The 12,896-nt window shown below is 58.1% G+C and overlaps 1 protein-coding gene across 1 annotated transcript in view; it reads right to left on the bottom strand.

The window, feature by feature from the left end:
* NOL4L (nucleolar protein 4 like) overlaps window positions 1-12,896 on the bottom strand; it is a gene marked incomplete at its 5' end in the record, with an annotated part of 62,434 nt that overhangs the window by 13,296 nt on the left and 36,242 nt on the right. The window contains one exon of the mRNA XM_082491314.1: window positions 5,228-5,369. Within this exon, the coding sequence (XP_082347440.1) occupies window positions 5,228-5,369 (142 nt within the window). The remainder of the gene's footprint in view (window positions 1-5,227; window positions 5,370-12,896) is intronic.

The following is a 12,896-nucleotide window of genomic DNA, read 5'->3' as shown; positions in this document are numbered from 1 at the left end:
TTGTTTAGGCTCTGAGACAGGGCTTCTGCGAGGGTGATACCCAACACTGGTGGTGCAGGAAGCCCTGAAAACAGTGAGGATTTTACAGCCTGGGAAAAGCAAGGGTCTCAGGGCTCGCGAACAGAATCACAGAATCCCCTAGATTGGAAAAGACCTGTAAGATCATCTAGTCCAATCATTAACCTAACACTGACAAGCCCACCACTAAACCATGTTCCTGAGCACTACATCTACACGATGCTTAAATACCTCCAGGGATGGGGACTCCACCACTGCCCTGGGTAACGTGTTCCAAACCACCTCTTGCAATGGCCGGCCGTCAGATGGCTGTCCATGCGTCTGCCGGGCCTTCCCTGCAGCAAAGGTGCGTTTGTGTTCACCTGGAGCAGGGATGGGGCTGGCCAAAGAAAAAGCCCCCGAGGCAGGGGGGAATGGGGAACTGGGAACCGGGCGACACCCGACGCCACCGGCGGTAAGTGACCCTGCTACAGCGAAGTGAGGAGGGTGCCATCGCCCTGCGGTCGGGTACCAGCTGTCGGGGAGGGGCAGGTGTAGAGCAGGGCATCACGGCTGCCCTGGGGACAGACCCTGGAGTGAAGTGAGGTAGGTGCATGGGGTGTACGGGGTCCTGAGCTCGCTGTGCAGGCATGGGCCTGGCTCCTGGTCTGCACTTGGCAAAAGGGCTGCCCTCCTCCCCAGAAAGCGCTCCGCTAGGTTGGTGCTTCAAGGAACTTGGTGATGTGCAGCACATCGTGGGCATCTCGCCAAATAACAGCGGTGTGACCTGGAGCTGTGGGACCCGTGCCGTGTCAGGAGACGACTGTGCTGGAGATGGGTCAGTGCTGTCCCTGCTGGTCCCAGGGCAAAGTGTCCAGAGGAGCAACATGCCCTCCCCACTCCCAGAACGGCATCCTGAAATAATGCCTGCCTGCATGTCCTTGAGGTCCCTCCTTGGAGCACTCCTGAGGAATGTCCCCACCACCCAGGAGCCTTCCCAGCCAGCCACCTGGAAGGATGCCCCGAGGAGCGCATGCCTTCGCAGTTAAGTAGGTTAAGAAAGTCCTTTCTCCAAGGTCTGGATTAGCCACTGCTGCTCCAGGCAGAATGGGCTCAGCGGGGACGCTGCCAGTCAAGTGAGGACTGCGCGCAGGGACCTCAGCTGGAAGGGGATCTCTCCCAACACGGTGCCATGAAGCAACCCAATGCCTCCATGCAGGGAAAGCAGATCTTACACCCAGGAGCTTTCTCTGCTCTTCATAAGGATCAGGCAGGCTGGGCTGAGGAGCAGTAACACCTGCCTGTGGGTGATGGAGCAGGATGTACGGCCAGGGATGAGGCAAGACATATCCTATTAGCAGGAAAGATGGAGGCATCTTCTACATTAATTCAAGTGCTTTGCCATTTCACACACATGGGGGTTCAGGGTCTGTCTGATGCTTTCTTTTCAAGGCCATTGCTCTCACTGCCAGGTCACTGCATTGCCATGATGAGACCCCACTCAGACCCATGCACCAGACTGAACCAGGAGGCTTTGGCATGCTGCGCTTGCCTGTGGACACAGACAGGCTCCGAAGATGGACAGACCCCAGCTGAAGCTGCTGCCACAAGACAGGGCCAGGCACCAGGACCTGCGCTCAGCTGGGAGCGGGCGTGGGACACCTTCAGGGATAGCAATGGGCACAGGGGACAGCAAGACAGCACAGCTTTCAGGGTCACTTTGCTCTGAGCACATGCTGGCTCCCGCAGACGCATCCCTCCAGGATGTCCTGCACAATAGCTCTGCTTCAGCAGCAAAGGGTTCGTGTTGATCTTGCTGTCGCTTTGGGTAGCCACCGGCTTCCTGCGGGCACGTATGCTGTGAGCAACATCCGACGGGGAAGGGATGTTGCAGGGAGCTTCATGTTTTCCGTGCTGGGGCCTGCAGGATGAGTAACAAAGGAAACTGGAAGGAGCGAGTGTGTGCGTGTCGGCATCGCTGCTCAAAGCTGGCCGGTGCATCCTGCGTCCCGCCGTGCACCCGACAACCCAGCGGGAACCCCGGCTCTGCTGCCGACGCACTCCCACCGGTGCCTTCTCTGTCCCTTACCCACCAAAGTCATTAGGTCTCATTTGTTCTCCCTGCTGTTCCAAGGGCTGAAGCTGGTTGCAGCATGGCTATACTGGGCCAAGGTTTCTGGGCACAGAGACAAAAGAAGGTGGTTGGCTTTTGTCCGAGCTGCTTTTTAGCTCTCTGAAGATTTAGCGGATACCTGCATATCAAAGCATGGGACGATGGTTCCCTGCTCTCCCGCCTCTTTGAATTTCATACCGCTCTGCTCGTATGCCATAAGAGAGCACTTGCTCCTCCCACGCCTCTGACAGACCCAGAGTTGGTGCTTCGGTAGTTTAAACAAGTTTTTTTTTTAACAAGCATGTCAGACGATACTGCTCTCCTACTAGGCAACTCCTCATTAAAACTTTATACTTAGGAGGCCTTTCACAGAAGACACACTCCAAGCATCCCACCCGTTGGACGGCAGCAGGCAAGAGCAATTTAGTAACTCAAAAGGATTTCCAGAGGGAGAAGAGTACCGAGTCCTGAACAAGCTCCTGACTGAAGGAGGTGGCGTGTGACCAGATGCTGCTGCAGCACCGGGATGTTCGGAGCTGAGCCCGGCCAGGCTGCAGGGGAGGTGTGGGGCTCGCTGCCGCACTGGCTGCATCTTCCACAGCTGGTGGAAGAAGGCTAGATAGAGCTCTGCAGGGCTGCTGCGGGGCACCGTAGACAGCTGAGCGCAGGAGATGCGGATAAACATCCAGGTTTGGCACGGAGTACTTTGACCCAGAGCCCTTGGGCTGCCCCGGTGCGGGGGCTCTGCACAGGGCATCCTGGCCAGCTGGGCTCCGAGGAGCACGCAGTTCACACGGGTTGGTTACTCATATATAGATGATTTCCTTGGGAAAGTTTTGCATGTGCACAGCCTTAGCAAGCCAGTGTGAACCAGGTAAAACACATTTGGTTCCAAAATAAAGAGCTTCCATGGGTCAAGAGAAGAGGAAATTGAAGAGTGCTCAACACTCTGATGCGTGCACATTCCCTTCCCTGTGCCAGTAATTTGCCTTTCTTCTTGCAATGTGGTCCTTCTCTGCTCTGTGCTCCTCTCCTCTCATCACCCGCTGCCTTTCTGGGTTGCCTGGGCTGCTCCATCTTCCTTCTTCCCTTCTCAGCCTTGTGCGTGCTTCAGTCCTGGGTGGGAGTGTTGGTTTGGCAGAGGGACTGACATGAGCCCTTTCACCCCAGCAGCATTAGCCTCTATTTTTGAGCTCCAATACAGGACAGGAATATTCACCACAGTGACAAAAACCTCTTTTCAGTCCCATAAAATACTGCCTAAAGTACGACAGCCTGATAAAAATCCCAATGCCTGGCTTCTACTTGAAGGGTCTCATTAGTAACCCTGGGCTTGTTTTGCTGACTCTTTGACTCCATCACTTCTGATTTGCCAAAGTCTACCTGGTTTAGCCTTCTGCTGATCCCGGGGACAGCCTGGGACACTCATGTCTCTCACAAAAAGGAAGGGACTATTTGTGCTTTATAGCTCACCACTGAACCTTACAAAAGAAATTAGAGGAGCCAAGAAGGGCCCCAAAGAGGACACCTGCTTCTGAAGAAAAACCACAGGGCATGAAAAATTGGAAGCATTTCCTAGGAGGGCAGAGAGAGAGTGAGAGAGAGGATTTAGCTTTAGTGAGAACATCTTGATTTGCCTAAATACGTGAGTCCCTTATTAAATTACTGCCCTGTTGAATAAAGGTGTTCAGCAAAGGGATCAAAACCATGTCATTCTAGATTGTAAATGAGACTTGGGAATTCAGTGGTGAGGGATAAGACGCAAGTCTGAAATGTCCCAATGGAAGAATGGCAAATTTCAGAGGGTACGGAGAGACCCGGCCAGGCCACATGCATAAGAGGCAGCACTCACTGCGGGCAGAGGTTGCAGCCTGGATCCGAAGAGCCAAACACTTCTAATGTGAGCAGCTGTGTTGTCACCAAAATACCCTCCTGCCATGGGCATGGCCCTGCTGCCGGGCCCTGTACAAGCAGAAGTATCACCGCCTGTCCCGCTGGACGGGGACGTGGGTGCAGCACAGGCAGGTTTCACATCCTCACCAAGGCTGCCTGACTCCACGGCTGGTGCCGGTTAGTTAAAAACAGCAGTTTCTCAAAACTGCAGAGTTGCAATAGAAACTGAAGTGCCACAATGCACTGGACTGAAGAGAGCAGCATCCCCGCTGTCCCTGCTGTCCCTGCTGCTGGCCACACAAGTAGCTAAAAGCCACCCCAGGGAGACCTGCCAGCACAAAAGCCCTTTCTTTCCCCCAGGGTGATTTTCCAGTCCCCTTTCTTAAAGCAGCACCGACCCAGCCTGGGTTGTCCCTCGAATCCTCCACTCCCTTCCCACTCTTCCAGCAGTGGCTGGACTGGGGACAATGAGAGTTTCAACCTCTTGAGCAAAAGCCAGTAACAGTCCAACCACCGAATCCTTCCAAGCATCACAGAGATGAACTCTGACCTGAATGCGTACTTCTACTATTTATTTACTTGCTCTTTTATTTTAAACTAGCATGTTTCACAGAAGTAACACACCACCTCTCCTCACCAAACACTTCCTCCCCCCAAGCCCATGTGTGCCGCCTCCAGCCCCTTTCAACTGCCTGCCCTGAGTGAGGAGACATCCACGTCCACCCCGCGCTCTCATCACTGTCGGCTATTGAAGATTACACATTTCTTGCCTGGGGGATCCAAGACACTGTCTAAGGTGCAGCTTTCCAAGCATGGGAAGCTGCGACCTGTATTGTGAAGCCTTGGCATCCTTTTTGCGGCAGAGCAATGCCCAGCCCACGGTTCAGCACTAATGGGGCTCTCTTCATCACATCTGGGGAACTACAACCTGACACCTTAGGAAAGGATTTGGTGACCTCTTTCTGGAAGAGCTGGGAGCCAGGTCCCCCTTACAAGGACCATCAGCTCCAGGCTGGAGAGGGCCCAGGCTGAGCAGGAACCCAGAGGCTAAATGGGAAGGAATGGGAAGGAATGGGAGTTGGCGCTGCTCCGAAGCCTGTGCTGATATGAAATCCATCCTACAGGTGGGACACCTGATCAGAAAGGACTGGTTAATGTTTAATAAGTCACAAAAACATCCTGTGGCAGAGGCGCAGAGCGCTTCCCTCCCATTGGGGCACTCACCGTCCTCCTGGCCATGCAGGTTCTGCGGGCTGCGCATGCTCTCGTCCTGGCTGGGGCTCAGGCTGGAGTTCAGGTGCTGGTCAGCTGAGATCCATGTGGAGTCGTTCATATCAAAGTCCTCGCTGCTCACCGATGTCTCATCCTGGAGGCAAGCAGGAAAGGGTTAACTCGCTGAGCTATTTTCTTTCCTCCTTTCTCTGGCTTTAACATCTCCTCACTGCACTCATTCCTAAAAACAATTTGGTCGGCGGCTCCTGTCCCCCAAGAATGCTCATTGGCCCCTCAGTGCTCCCCAAGGCCACGACGAGCAGCCCTTCCCTCCGCCGGGCGAGGGACAGCCAGGCTCTGCTTCCTGCCTGAAGACGTGCCTGAGCAATGGCACTGTCTCTAATTGAGGACAATTAGAAAGAGCTCGCATCCTGTAGGAGCGGATGGCTGAGCCCTGGAGTTTACCCTTTAATCTCCATCCACCCCAGCGTGTTTCTGGCAAGGCAGCGGCATGTGGGAGCTGAGGATGGAGTGCAACTCCATTGAAACGGCTCCATAAACCATCTTGGACTTGTTTGAAATCGAATCATCTGTTGGAAGAGGAATCACCAGAGGACTGGCACCGGCAGGGAGTGGCTGGTAGGGCAGATCCGGATAGCGGCACTGATCCCCATAGACTTGCACTGCCTGATGCTGCAGAGAAGGCTCCTGAAGCACAGCCCCAAGGGACTGCTCCTCCAGCCCTCTCTGAAGGGAAATTGCCTCTGTACCCAGATCAAAAATGACAACACACACCTTGGGAAAGGACTGGGGGAGTGAGGTCCCCAGTGAGGCAAGGACATCCCAGCTCGGGCTGAGGAGACCAGCCAGCCGCCTGCTCCACGACGGCATAGATGACATTCCTCTCTCCCACTCCTGCAGCTGAAAGGACATTTTCTCTCTCCCTCTCGCTCCCTTCTTGCTAACCTTTACAGTACTTCGAGACACAGCCCTTGGATTGCTTCCAGCGCCGGAAAGGTCAGCCACAGGATTTCAAAACCATCATCATAAAGGCAGCACTGAGATCCTGAATGAGAGGAGGGGCTGTGGGACCTCCCCGGGCTGAACTCTCCGAACATGCAGCTTGGGAGGAAGCAGATACGTGTCCCCGTATTAACACGGTCCTGCTGGCAATCCCTTTATCTGCCTTCCTTTCCCCGCTCCCCTCCCAAAGCAACGGGCAGAGAGAGCCCTGGGGTGCAGGGGAACACCAAAAATGTTTCCAGAACCACCTTCAACTGCGCTTTCCTTTGATTGAAACATTTCAAAGGCTTGTAAACGCTCTGCTCTTATTTTTTTTTTGCTCCCCCTGGTCCTGAGATAAAATACAATCCCCGCTCCCTTTCTGTGTGAGAAGCAATTGGCAAGCACCCCTCCAACCTACGCCTGCGCCTCATAAAAACTGCCCTGTCTGGCCGCCGCTGGCTGACAGTTTTTATTGTGAACAAACAAATGTCTTTAAAGACAGGTTTGTGCTTTTCCTCCCCGTTCCTCATCCCTGCAGACACATCTGCTGGCTCGGGGCTCGCGCCCGCCCCCAGCCCACTCCCTCGATGTGCCTCCCGGGGAGTTTCCTGGAATTTACGGCTTGTGAAACCCCGCACGCACCAACGGCAGGACGGGGCTCAGCAGCCCCATGCATGCCCGCCAACGGAACGGGGGACACCCTGGGCCCCAGACCCACCTGCGCTGCCAGCCAGGTGCCCCCCTGCAGCCCCCCCCGTGCCCAGGTCGGGCAGAGCAGGAGAGGCGGGAGGCAGGGGGGAGGCATGGCGTCCCCCGGCTCAGCACAGCACCAGCCACGAAGCGATCCTGCCTCTCCAGAAACTCCATCTTGTACGTACAGGAACAGAACTGCAAAGGTCTCCCTGTTGCAAACTATAAATAGTCTCTTTATTGTAAGCATTTGCAGGGAGGCAGCCACCCTAATATCTGGCCTTCTTCACAAGGCTTACTCCAGATTACTGTCAGAGCTTAAGAGACAAACACAAATGCCAAGGTCCTTGCTGCCCACAGTCTCTCACCTGTCCAGTGAGGAGGAGGAGCTCTGGGAGCGACCCGTGATGTTTTCAGAAAGTGGCTCAGGCATAGCATCTGCAGGGCTCGGCTGCAGAGGACACCCAGCCTCGGAACCCAAACCGCAACTGGGGAGGCATCATGCTCTCCATGCACTCACGCAAGGTGGAAAAGCCGTGACATGAAGGATGCGTCGCATGCACATGCTATGTAAAGTGCTTTATAAATGTGTACAATTCTCTCGAGGTGTAATGACGTTCGCCTATTATTAGAAATACTCTGGGTATCAAACCAGAAACTGATAAGCTATAAATGACTCAAGTCAAACAAGGCCATCGTACGTTCACCAGTCCAGGATCCAGCCACCAGCAGAAAGAGCAGGTTCCTGCTGTGGGACCCTGCCAGGCAGCCCTGTCCCCATATCCCCAGTGTCACCCCCTGCTTTCCAGCCAGAGTTTTCTGCTTTCCAGCACTAATACCCTTAGCCAAAACACCAATGGGACAAACTTCCCGGCAGCACATAGCTCCCGCAGCACAGCCCACCCCAAGGGAACGCAAAGCCGACCGTGCAGGCGGCATCAGGGTGAACCCTTCAGGGCAGCGGAGAACGGCCAAAGCTGGCGGTGGGAAATGCTGAGAGAGCATCTGCTGTCTGCTGGCTTAAGGTAGCCCCAGCAATCTGTCCATGCCATGGTGCCCCACAGCTCCTCACACCTTTGTGCTTCTTCTCTAAAGCAAGAGAAAGGCCCTGACCTCGAGCATGGCTGTGGCATCCCCATCACTGTGGCTCTCGCATCCTCCACTGCCCCTCGGCTGCATCCCTCACTACTCGCTGGGATACCCAGGGCCACCAGCAAGCTCCCTCCTCAGGACACCCTTCGGAGACCAAAGGCTGAGCATTGGGACCTCCTCGTGCTGCCTGGCAGTGCCAGCAGTGACTCTTGGCACTGCCCCGCTCATGCCAGGGACAATCCCAGGGACAATCCCAGGGACACGAGGCCTCAGACCAATGCCCGGAGCACTGACTGCCCAGCAACAGCCCTGGAGCAGCCCCATTGCAGCCTGCTGGAGTGGAGGGATGGCAGCACAGCACACGTCCTGGTGTCAAAACAGGGGACACCAGAGCAGGATCAAAAAGTAAGCTCTGAATCTCCCCTGGATGCCAATAACCTGGACGAAGGCTGAGCCTCAAAGCGGGCTCCACTGTCCAGCCAAACAAGGAAGCGTTTCTCAACAGCAGCAACAGCTATGACTCGGAGCAATACGGTAAATCTAATCTACCCTTCCACCCTCTTTTGGCTTGCAAGTCAGGCAGCTCATTCTTTTTCCTCTCTGGGTTCTCAGGAGAATTCTCTCTGCTAATTTCTTCTTTCCTGTAAACAAACTTCAAATGAAACTTTCATTAGGAAACAGAACGCAATCCATTACCAGCGCCTGTCTCAGGACCGGCCGCCTTTTCCCCAGTTCCACGCCACTCGTGGCACAGATGGAAGTGACAGTGGCTGCCCCAACCAGCCAGCCCAGAGCCAAACCCCGAACCCCGGCACCACCGCTGCCGCCCTCCTCCTTCCTGCCTTTCCCAGCTCTCCGGAGAGATCTCCTCACCCCGCAGTAAAGTCCCATTGCTTTGTTTCCAACGTTCAAGAGATTGAGCGATCAAGGGTCAGGCAACGTGCGTGCAGCTCCTCTTCTGCAAGGGGAAGTCGGATCCTGCTGGTGCATTCACAGGCCACACCCAAACATCGGAGCAGGGCTCCCGGCACCGCGCAGGGTTTGGAAAACAACATCCTTGCTCCTCTCCTTATCTACAGTCCAACATTCACAGCTGCTCCGCAGATACTCGCAGCCAATATTTTCTAACCGGCAAAGGCAGACACTCACATGTGCAGGACTCGCATTCGGCATTTCTGTCCCACTTTCCATACACCAATCTTGGAGCACCGCGTGTGCGTGCGTCTGCCGAGCCTCTCAACTTTCCTCCAAGTTAGAAAAGTCTTCTTCCTATTATAGAACTGGAAACCCCGGGTACTGACAGCCGCCCTGACTGGCCCAAGAACACAGCGAGTCGCTGGCAGATCCAGGAACACAATCAGGACCTCCGGACTGCAAAGCTTTAACTGCTAGACAGGATTTCTTCACTGGCATCTCTCCTTCCTGGAGAACAACCTCCCATAGCGTGGGCTCGAGCAGGGCAGGGAGGGAAGCTACTCTTATAACCGTACCTTGTAAATATATGCAAGGCTATCGGTAACCTGCTTATTTTACAGCCAGGCTCAGTTTCTCAGGGACTGCCTCGCAAGACTCTCCAGTCATTTACACGCTGTGCCTCAGGCTTAGTATTCCAGCCTCTGAGTCTCAGGATGGTTTATTTTTTCTTTTTGAGTCCTTTTATTTTAAAACGTGTCCTTTCACGCCACAGCCTACTATTCCGATGGGATTTCCTTCCGCGGAGCAGGAACCAAGGCTGTGCGCTGTGCAACCTCCCCAGCACGCAGCCACGCTAGCTTCCCACCAGAAGCAGCCGTGTTTTTAGAGTCAACAAAAGACAACGCGTGATCGCCAGCCCCCAGAGCTGCTCCACCACTGTGCCAGCCACGACCTGCCTGGCACAGGCAGCCCCCAGACCTGCCAAACCTGGCTGGGGCAGAGCACCTCCCGCCGTAACCCGTGGCAGCAACACGGCGCTCGGGGACGAGCAGCCTCATCTCCGTCTCAGCAACTGTTTAAACCCAGCCCTCTGAGCATGCCAAGAAGGTATTGAACCAGATTTGACCCTAACTTAACCAGTTCAGCGCAGAGAAAGGCTTACTAATGGAAGATAAAACACTCCAGGTCAAAGACTGATACTGCAGCCACAAATACTGTGGTGGTCATTGCTTCAAAGAGCCCGAGAAGCCTTAAAGCACAAGGGTGTACGCTGGCTGTGGTGGCAGTGAGCTGTGACTGCGCTGCCTACTCGTGTGTGCAATTCACACACCAAACAGAACATCCCCAGCGCTCTTTGTCAGGTCACTTACGTCCTTATTTACTGCAATTTCTGCTGATTTCTATGGGACGTAGAAAAAAAAAAAAACAAACAAACCACAAACAAAACACCCAAGTATTTCTTAGTTCCCCAAAACGGGCAAAAGAGTTAATTTAAAAGGCGAATAGCAAATGGAAGAGGAAGGCAGGATCATCACCTCCTCCCCCCTCCCCCTTCTCAAAGAGCTCTTCTTCTGGGAACATCCCCCCCCAGCCCCCCCCATCTTCTCCGGAGGAGTGTTCCCACCGCCCCGAAGCGGAGCGACGCTGCCGCGGGTGAAGGCGGCGGCCCCGGCGGCCCCTTCCCGCAGCTCCTGCTGTTCAGCGGGGAGGTGCTGAACGCGGGGGCCACCGGGACGGGGCGGGGGGGACACGACGGGACCCGGGAGGATCGGCCCCGTCGTCCCCTTCCTCCAGTATCCCCCCCCCCCCGCACCTGAACTTGCTCCCAAGCCGGCCAGGCGTTCGGTTTTCCACGCCAGGCGGGGATGGTGCCTTGATGCCCATAAACCGCGCGGTGTGAAAGGGCACTTTGCTCTTCTACGAGCACCGGGAAGCGGGTGCCGGGGGCGTGGGTGGGTGGGTGGGGAGAGGGGTGTCCCCGTTTTGGAGGAGGGGGCCGAGCGGAGCTGAGCGGCCGGGGGTCCCCCCCCCGCCCCCGGCGGCCGCGGGAGACGGCGTTTCCTCCGGTGGGGACGCGGTTCCCACGCGTGTCTCCCCGCAGCAGCGAGGTGCCGGGGAAGCGGGAGAGCGTCCCCGTCCCGGTCCCCCGCGTCCCTCAGGTAAATAAATACACCCGCGATGGAGACCTGCGCGGAACCGGGGCCGGCGCACGGGGCTCAGCGTGCGGCGGGGATTGACACGTAAGTAGGGCTTTACCTCCAGGGAGGCGGCTATTTCCAGCACAATCCCCGCCCGGGGCCGGGGCCGGGGAGGGTGGCGATGGCGGCGGCGCGGGGACCGGTGCCCGGGAATTGATGTGGCCGGAGCGCTCCCGCCGCCGCCTCCTCCCACTTTCTTCTGCGCTTTTGTGCTCTTCCGGGGAAGGGGAGAGCCGCGCCGGGAGCGGGGAAGGACGCGCCAACCTCCCCCCCCCCTCCCCCCGCCTCCTTTTCCCCTTATCCCCCCACCACCGGCCAAGCGACCGGCAACTTCCCGGGGAAGCGGGGGCGGCGCGGCCGCTCCCCCCGGAGTTGGGGCAGGGCCCCGCGGCCGCCCCCCCCCCCCGCCCCGCCCCGCCCCGCCCGCCAAGCCCCCCCACACCCCCCCTCCGTCCGCCCCGCAGCCTCGTGGAGCCCCCGCGCATCCCCCCCATCTTCCCCCCCTCCCATACCCCCCCACACGGTACCGGGGGTCGGTACCGGAGCCCCGCGAAGGGGGGGGGGGGGCTTACCTGGAGCGGGGCTTGGGGCCTGCCGGCCTGCGCCAGCCCGGCGGCGCGGCTGGGAGCGCGGGGCGGAGGGACGGAGGGACGGACGGAGGGAGGGGGCCCGGGCTGGCGGCGCTCCGGAGAGGCTGACAACCAGCTGCTGCCCGGGGAGAGGGGCCGGCGCTGCGGAGCGCGTCACTCCCGGCTCCCGAAGGGGGGGGGGGGGGGGGGGAGGCGGAGGGGGGCGAGCGGGGCCCGGCGGCGGGCGGAGGGGGCGGGGGAAGGGGAGCGGGGCCGCGGGAGGGGGGGGGGGGGGGGGAGCAGCGGGGGGGGGCGGGCGCACCGGGCCGGGCGCGGCGGGGGGCGCGGGGGAGCCGCGCCTGGAAGAGCACATTGTGGAGGACCGGGGAGGGCCCTTCCTCCCGGGAGGAAGAGACAATGTCCAGGGCCGGGCTCCTGCTGGAGAACAGCGAGAATGCACGGCCGGAGGCACGGCTCGGTACGGCACGGCTCGGTACGGCACGGCCCCGGGGAGGCGGGGGACGGGGGGGATGCAACCCGCCCGGGCATCCTGCGCTCAGCACGGCCCGGAGGGGGTCGCAACCGACCCGGGGACACTCAGCTCAGCACAGCACGGGGGGTGGGGGGATGTAACCGGCACGTCTCGGTGACCCGCAGCCCGCCCGGGGACCCTCCGGTTCAGCCCGGCCCCGGTAGCGTCGGGAACGCCGTGCCGCGGGGCGCGACTTAACGGGACCCCCCCGGCAGTGAGTCCCCGGGGAGCGGGGTGGGTGTCCTGCAGCCCCCCTTCCCCTGTGCTTGGTGGGTGCAGCGGTGTCCGGGCCCAGCGCTGCCTCCTCCTCTGCTGAATCCTTTTGTTTCAGATGATTCTCCCTTTCGCACCGTGGGAGCAGAAGAGGACCCTACTCTGCCAGCAGCAGCATCACGCAATGCTGCAGTCTGAACGTTGGATCTCGGCTGTTGTTAAATCAGCGGCTCTTCAGGGCAGCTCCTTGACAGCAAGGCCGCCCACTGAGCTCGGCCCTTGCCCCCAGCACAGCCCTATGCAGGGCACTGTGCTGCCATGTCCCTGGGAGGGATGGGGATGCTGTGACCCAGCTCCAGGCAGCCATCGTGTGGTGTCCTGGCATCTCCCAGGATGGTACCCGCTCCCAGGCAGGGCCCCGAGGGCAGCGGGTCGGTGACCTTCTGCCCGGTCAGGGATCGCTGCGA

The sequence above is a fragment of the Vanellus vanellus genome (genome assembly GCF_965231255.1).
Source record: "Vanellus vanellus genome assembly, chromosome: 15".
In the NCBI taxonomy this organism is placed as follows: domain Eukaryota; kingdom Metazoa; phylum Chordata; class Aves; order Charadriiformes; family Charadriidae; genus Vanellus; species Vanellus vanellus.
The sequence above is the reverse complement of the archived record's forward strand: the minus strand, read 5'-3'. Positions and strand labels throughout refer to the sequence as shown.